Consider the following 8,296-nt stretch of genomic DNA (forward strand, 5'->3'; position numbering starts at 1 on the left):
GCCACTGCACATGGCCTAAAGCACAAAAGTCTTTTAATTTTGATGGAATCCAACGTATCTATTTAGTCTTTGGCTACTTGTGCTTTAGGTGTCATACAGGGGAAACTACTGACTGACCAAACGTCATGAAGACTCATGCCTGTGTTTTATTCTAAGTTTTTTAGACATGCATTTAGATCTTTGATCAGATTAGATATTTTTTCAAATATGGTGTGAGGTAGTTCAGCTTCTGTAGGTGGTTATTCAATTGTCCAAACTTTTGTTGAAAAGACTATTCTTATTGAATCGTCTTGGCACCCTTTTGAAAATCATCTGCCCATAAATCTGTAGGTGTATGTCTTGACTCTCATTGATCTATATGTCTATTGTCTATCCCTATGCCAGTACCATAGTTTGATTACTGTGGCTTTGAAGTTAAATTCTGAATTTAACAAGTGTAAGTCCTTCAACTTTGTTCTTCTTTTTCAAGACTGTTTTGGCTATTTTGGGTGCCTTGCATTTTCCATATTAATTTTAAGATCAGCTTGTACATTTCTGCAAAATAATTTTTAAAAGGCAGCTAAGATCTTTACAGAGATTGCACTGAATCTGTAAATCAATTTGGGGATTATTGCCGTCTTAACAAAATGAAGTCTTCAAAATCATAAACATTAAGTATTCATTTATATAAGTCTCCTTTAATTTTTTGAATAATTTTTATAGGTTTTAGAGCATAAGTTTTATGCTTCTTTTGTTAAATTCATCCCCATGTATTTTAATCTTTGTGATACTGTTATCAATGGTATTTTTTCTTAATTTCATTTTTGAATTGTCCATTGCTAGTGTATAGAAATACAACTGACTTTTGTATATTGATCTTGTATTCTGCAACCTTGCTGTACTTGTTTATTAGTTTTCTAGTAAGTTTTGTGTGTGTGTGTGTGAATCCCTTAGAATTTTTAATATATATTAGGTCATCTGTGAATAAGTATCATGTTACTTCTTCCTTTCCAATATGAATGCCTTTTATTTGCTCTTCTTGCCTAATTGCCCTAGTTAGAACGTTCAGTGAGTAAAGTGGTAAGAGTGGACAATTTTGCCTTGTTCCTAATCATATGGAAACAGCTTTCCATATTTGATCATTAAGTAATACGTTACTTAATGATGCCTCTATCAGGTTGAGAAAGTTCTCTTCTATTGACAGTTTGTTGACTGGATAATCTGAATTGACCTATCTTCATGAAAGGGTGTTGGATTTTGTCAATTGCTTTTCTGCTTCTATTGGGATGATTATGCAGTTTTGCCCTTTATTCTATTAATATGTAGTATTATATTAATTGATTTTCATATATTAAACCAACATTGTGTGTCTGGAATAAACTGCAATTGATCATGGTGTATAATCCTTTTCATGTTTTTAGATATGTTTGCTAGTATTTTGTTGAGTATTTTTACATCTGTATTTATAACAGATACTATTCTGTATTTTTCTTTCTTGTGATGTTTTTTGTTTGATTTTGGTATCAGGGTAATAATGGCCTTACAGAATGAGAAATGTTCATTAAAAATGTTCCCTCCTCCTCTATTTTCTGAAAAACATTTGTTACAAACAAAAATACATTTATGCTGACTTTCATATTTACCTATATATTTGCAGTACTCTATTCACATTATTCTTCATGTGGATTCAAGTTACTGTCTAGTGTCCTTTTATTTTAGCTTGAAGGACTCCTTTTAATGTAGGGCAATTATGCTAATGATAAGTTATTTTGGCTTTTGTTTGCCTCAGTATGTCTTAAATTCTTCTTCAATCTTACAGAATAATTTTGCTGTACAAAGAACAACTGGCTGGCAGTCTTTTTCTATTTTATGTCATCCCTCTGCCTTTTGGTGTCCATGGTTTCTGATGTGAAAACAGCTGTTAATCTTATTGAGGAATTCCTTATATGTAATGAACTATTTCTTTCTTGGTGCTTTCAAGACTTTTTGTCCATATTTATTGGCAGGTTTATTACGATGTGTCTAGATATGAATTTCTGTGAGTTTATTCTACTTAGAGTTCATTGAGCTCCATCCATATGTAGGTTAATGTTTTTCATCAAATTTGGGAAGTCTTCTATTATTCTTCAAATATTGGTTTTCCTCCTTTTTTCTCCTTTCCTTTCTTTCTGGGACTCTCATTATGCACATGGTAGTATGCCTAACGGTATCTCACAGATCTCAGACTCTGTTCATTTTTCTTCATTCTTTTCTTGCCTCTGTTCTTCAGTCTGGATAATGTGAATTGACCTATCTTCAGGTTTGTTGATACTTTCTTCTGCCAGCTCAGATCTGGTGTTGTCTCTCTAGTGATGTTTTCATTTGAATTCTTGCATTTTTTAACTCCAGAATTTCTACTTGATTCTTTTTTAAATGTTTAATTTCTTTAAAGATTTCTATTTCATTCCCACACTTTCTCTTAGTTCTTTAGATATGGTTTCCTTTAGTTCTTTGAACATATTTAAATAACTGTTTTGAAGTCTTTGCCTAGTATGTCCAATAGCCAGTATTCCTCAGAGACAGTTCCTTTTTACTGTTTTCCCCATGTGTGAACCATACTTTCTTGCCATGTCTCATAATTTTGTTAAAGACTGGACATATAAAATAATATAATGGACAACTCCAAAAATGAGATTCTCTCCCCTTAGCAGGGTTTGTTTTGTTGCTGTTTGTTTGGTCACTTTAAACTAATTCTGTAAAGTCTGTAGTCTTGGTCAGGTGTGGCAGTGAAATCTCTGATTGGTTAGCTCAGTTGTCAGCCAATAATTGGTCAGAGATTTCCTTAGATGCATTGAACCACTATGTGTCCTAGCCTTTGCTACCTTTGGGAAAGGGGGTCTGTATGCATGCTGAAGCATACCTCCTACATGCAGGCAGGCAGTTTACAACCCTACCTTAGTATTTACTTTCTGCCAGCACAGTGTTTCAAAGACAAACAAGGATGAGGACTGAGAGCTTCTTAGGTCTTTCCTGGTGTCTCCTATTGCTGCTGTAACAAACTCACCATAAGTGCAGTGGCTTAAACAACACAAATTTATTGCCTTATAGTTCTGGAGGTCTAGTCTAAAATCAAAGTGTGAACCTGGAGGACATTACGCTAAGTGAAACAGAGATGCAAATCCTGTATAATCTCACTTAAACTGCACGTGGAATCTAACACAGAGTAGAACAATAGTTGCCAGAGGCTGGTGGGGAGGGCAAGGAAGGAAATAGGGAGTTGGTCAAACGGTGCAAAGTTTCAGATAGACAGGAGGAATGTTTTGAGATCTACTGCACAGTAGGTTAACTATACTCAGTAATAATGTATTGTGTATCTCAAAATAACAGAGTAAATTTCAAATGTTTCACCAGAAAAAAATAAGTGAGGTGATAGATATGTTAATTATTAGCCAGGTTTAATCATGCCACATTGTATACATATATCAAAACATCACATTGTACCCCACAAATGTATATAATTATGATTTGTCAATTAAAAATAATGTTAATTAAAACAAAGGTGTTAGTAGGGCTACATTCATTCTGGAAGCTTCAGGGAAGAATCCACCCCCTTACCTTTTTTTCCAGCATCTAGAACCACCTTAATTCCTTGGCTAATGGCCCCTTCCTCACATCACTCCATCCTCTTCCTTCCATCATCACATCTCCTACTTCTGACTCTGATCTTCCTGCGACTCTGTTATAAGGACCTTTGTGATTATACCAGGTCCACTCAGATAATTAAGGTATTTAATTTATCTTAATCACACCTGCAAAGTCCCTTTTATTATGTAAGAGTACACAGTCACAGGTGAAAATAGTTATTATTGAAGGGTTATTTCAGGCAGCCAAGGAACATAAAATTCAGGTCATCAGAGGGAAGGTCCTTAGAAACAAAACACAAGACAGAGCCTTATGCTGGTACAAAACCAGCATCACACTAATGTGATACTGTTAAAGATACTTCAAAAAAGTCATAATTCAGCAACTACAATGATCAAGAGAACAGCTGGTAACAAGAAGGAAATGACATTGGAGAGGAGGATAGACATTTGTGGACTTCAGTTTTGAAAGGCAATAGCTAAGAGGGGTTATGAACAAATAATATACAAATATTAAAAAGCATGGAAAATGTGTTAACTTTTCATAATGAGTGAGGAATTTATGAGATTCCACGCCCTGAGGATATTGTAAAATAAAATACAATATAAAATAGTTTTAAAACTTCAGAGATATTTACTCCAAAGTAATTTAAAGACACTGTGATGGACTGAATTGTGTTCCCTCAAAATTCCTATGTAGAAGGCCTGATCCCCAAATAACTCTATCTGGAGATGGGGCCTTTATGTTAAATGAGGTCATTAAGGTGGGGACCTAATTTGATAGAACTGGTGTTCCTATAAGAAGAGATGCCAGAGATCTCTTTCTCTCCTCTTGTAACAGAGAAAAGACTATGTGAGGACACAGTGAGAAGGTGGCTGCCTACAGGCCAGGAAGAGAGGCCTCACCAGAAACTAACCCTAAGGGCAACTTGATCTTGAACTTCTAGCTTCTAGAACTGTGAGAAAATAAACTTTTGTTGTTTTAGCCACCAAGTCTGTAGCATTTTGTTATAGAAGCCCTAGCTGACAGGAACTTTAGATATTTTGGTAGACATCTCTAGTATCATGAGATTGCCACCAGGAAAATTATCTCTTCTCAAGAAAATACTAGTTGGTTTCAGTGTTAAAGTCAGTAGGAATATTCGTTCATTTAATCATATGACAAATATTCAAGTTCGGTGTTAGGCTGTAGAATTTGTGTGTATAGGTATGTGCGTGTGGTATGCTGGGGGAAGTACAAAAATGGATAACATGTAAACTCCTAAACATTATCACAATATAGCATGCAGTAATTCTGTATTGTTTCGTTTTGTTTTTTTAAAAAAGCCCAAACACACGTGAAGAATTCTACCTAACTATGCTGAGGTAGATTCTCAACAATGAGGCTCTGCTTTCCCTACTAAAGTGGTAAGAAAGTATACACCATGGTTCTCAATCTCAGCACTACTAACTTTTGGACCAGACGATTTTTGTTATGGGTGGCTGTTCTCTGGCCTCTATCCATTAGATGCTAGCAGCCCCTCAACACCCCCCTGCTCCCCACTCTGACAGCCAAAAATGTCTCCAAACATTGCTAGATATCCTCTAGGGGATTGATAAAATATCTGAAAGAGCTCCACAGGTGATCTGATCCAACCCCTGAGAAGGCAAACATCACAAAAGTGTGCATCAATAATAACATTAGGCAACTCGCAAGAAATGCAGATCAGAAGATAGAACATTGCTACAAGAATTTAGAGAAATGATGGAGAAAGCCAGCAACATGGTGTCACACATTTTTTTGAGCATAGTACTTAAAAATACTTTATGTATTATGTATTTTTATATATTTTATATTTTTTCCTGAGATACTTGGGCCAGAGTTAGAATAATAAAGAGAATTATAGAGGATGTGTGAGAAAATTTGCCGTAGGTGGAATTTCCTGAAGGTCTACGAGTAAAGACACTGTATTTCCTTAAAGGAGGAAAAACATGGAACCTCTCCTCAGCTCATGACAGCCTTCCTTCAGGTTTATATTGATCCACAAATTATTTAGTAAGTGCATACTACGTTCCAGGCACTACACAACAGGCATAGTTCTTGGTGCTGGGAATACAATAAAGAATAAAATTTCCAATACTTTCTGCCCTCATGGAGCTTACATTCTCATGGGGGTGCGAGGGAGGGTGAGGGGTGTGAGGAGAAACATAAACAATAGAAATAAAATATGTAATATAATATATGGTACTAAGTGCTATGGGGAAAAATAAAACCAGAAACAGGGACTGGGTGTGCCGCGTAAGGGGATTCAGTTTAGGGAGATCATGGAAAGTCTCGCTGAGCTGATAACATCTGAACAAAGATACCTTGTCCTCACCACCTAGAAAGCGGTCCTAAGCCGATCACTGGAAACACCTCTGCCTCCGACCATCCCATATTGTCTTTCTCCTTGTGTTCCCAGCGCCGGTACAGTAACAGAGCTGCCACCAATTACTGAGCACAGAGTCCCCCTCCAACCAAGCACTGTGCCAGGGGCTCCCCAGACATAACGTTAGTCCAAAGCTCGGGAGGTGCATGTTACTATTCCCAATTTTTAGAGAAGAAAGTGAGTCGCCGACAGCATATGTTCTTATCACGCGGCTAGGAAGCGGCAGAGCCGGGTTCCCACCCAGGTCTTCCTCGACTCCGAAACCACATGGAGGCGGCTCTGCAAAAGCTGTTAAACGCACAAGCCAACAAAGAGCAACGCCCAGCGCGTGCCAGGCCCAGAGCAGGGGAGGCGAACGCCGCGCCTCCCGCCGGCGCTGCAGAGAGCACCTGTTCGGCCAGGGCCTGCAGCCCCTCGCCTGCCGCCAGAGCAGCTCTCGGTTCTCCCGGATTTACCTGTTGAGGCGCTGGCGTCGCTCCCACGCCGGTCCCGGTGGCCGCGCCCGCCCCTGCCACAGCCCCGGCTACCGCGGTGGCCGCAGCCGCTACCACAACCGTCGTCAGTGCGGCCATGTTTACCCGCCGAGCTACTCGGGCCGCGGCGGCCACCGGTGCCTGGGGATTCGTGGCAGGCGCACCCTGGCCTCTGCAGACAGCTCCCTGCGCTGCGGGCTTGGCCGGGATGCAGGGCGGGGCCGAGATGTAGGGCGGGGTCGGGATGCAGGGCGGGGCTGAGATGCGGGGGTGCAGGGGTGTGGGGGTGCGGGAGGGGCGGGACTGGGGTGCAGGGCGGGGCCGAAATGCGAGGCGGGGGCCGGGATTCAGGCGGGGAGGGGCGGGGCGAGGGAGGGGCAAGGTGCCGGGCGGAGCCGGGATGCAGGGGAGGGGCGGGTCTGGGGTTCTGGGGCGGGCGGGTGTGGGGGCGGGGCGGGGCGGGGGCTGCGCTCTGCCCTGTCGCGGGTTTATATACCCTTTGGGCACTTAACCGACTGTGCCAGCCCAGTCCCATACCTATCAAGAAAATTCATTGTCTTACATCGTCCTTAAATTTTATTCGTGTTATAGTCAATATATACATATTTTTACCTAATATACATCCGCTTTCTAGGTTTCTACTTAGCGCTGCTGAGACTGAGTCTAAATGAAAAAACATTATCAATGGATTCTAACAATAAATCATAGTTTAGATTTTTAAAGAAAAAAAACCCAGCTTGCTACACAGAACCAGATATCAGAGGCAGAAATGCCACAGTTACATTCCTAGGACTTGGTCAATGAGAAGACAGATTCCAAAAATACAGTGCTGGGAAGTTGGAAAAAAGCCACAGATGACGCTTCCAGTCAAGACAACCTGTGGCAACTGAGCTGATTTCTGTAGGTACTACCTTTTCCCCCTTTATAGAAATCGATTCATTCAGTCAGTCAATATGGAGCTCCCAGCATATGTCAGGCACTGTTCTAGGCCTTGGGAATTCATTGTTGAATTAGACACATAGGTAAGGTTCCTTCACCTTTAACAAGTAAACAAATAGGTATTTATTGAGCAATTCCTTTATGCCAGGGCTGTTATAAGTGCTTTATATGCACTTTTGCATTTAATCTTCACAAATAACTTCATGAAGTAGGTACTATTATCATCTCCATTTCAGTGATAAAGTTAAGGATCACATGGCTACACAGGTAGAGGATAGGATACCTATCTAGACAGCCTGACTCCAGAGACCATCCTGGTAGAGGTATTAAACAGGCAGCGGGATAAACGCCTCTGGAGCCCAGGAGAGAGAGAGAGCTAAAGATACGAATTTGACCTTCCTATAGAAAATATTTGAGATAAGACTGAATGAGCTCACCCAGGGTGAGTATAAATTGAAGTCTGAGAACTAAGCCTAGGCCACTCCGAGAAGGTGACCACGGACAAAAGGAGAAGGGGACCAATATGGAGAGATCTGTGAGAAGGGAGGAAAACCGGAAGTCTGTGGAGGGAAGTTTTTGCAGAAGAGGCCGACGTGGTGGCTCACGCCCAGCACTTTGGGAGGCCGAGGTGGGTGGATCGCGAGGTCAGGAGATGGAGACCATCCTGGCCAACATGGTGAAACGCCATCTCTACTAAAAATACAAGAATTAGCTGGGCGCGGTGGCGCGTGTCTTTAGTCCCAGCTACTCGGGAGGCTGAGGCAGGAGAATTGCTTGAACCAGAGTCGGAGGTTGCAGTGAGCCAAGATCGTGTCACTGCACTCCAGCCTGGTGACAGAGTGAGACTTCGTCTCAACAAAAAAAAAAAAAAAAAAAG

At 40.8% G+C, this 8,296-nt stretch overlaps 1 protein-coding gene across 4 annotated transcripts in view; it reads right to left on the bottom strand.

Moving 5' to 3' along the window:
• The window catches only part of CCDC112 (coiled-coil domain containing 112), a 29,590-nt gene extending 22,622 nt beyond the window's left edge, over positions 1-6,968 (bottom strand). Inside the window, exon 1 of one of the 4 annotated variants that reach the window (XM_034960360.2) lies at positions 6,463-6,968. In XM_034960360.2, coding sequence (XP_034816251.1) covers positions 6,463-6,579 — 117 coding nt within the window. In that variant the 5' untranslated portion in view covers positions 6,580-6,968. The remainder of the gene's footprint in view (positions 1-6,462) is intronic. The other 3 variants (XM_034960361.3, XM_034960363.2, XM_055112553.3) reach the window with 3 other exon arrangements.
• Positions 6,969-8,296: the final 1,328 nt, after the last annotated feature.

Source organism: Pan paniscus, chromosome 4 (genome assembly GCF_029289425.2).
Source record: "Pan paniscus chromosome 4, NHGRI_mPanPan1-v2.0_pri, whole genome shotgun sequence".
NCBI classification, from domain to species: domain Eukaryota; kingdom Metazoa; phylum Chordata; class Mammalia; order Primates; family Hominidae; genus Pan; species Pan paniscus.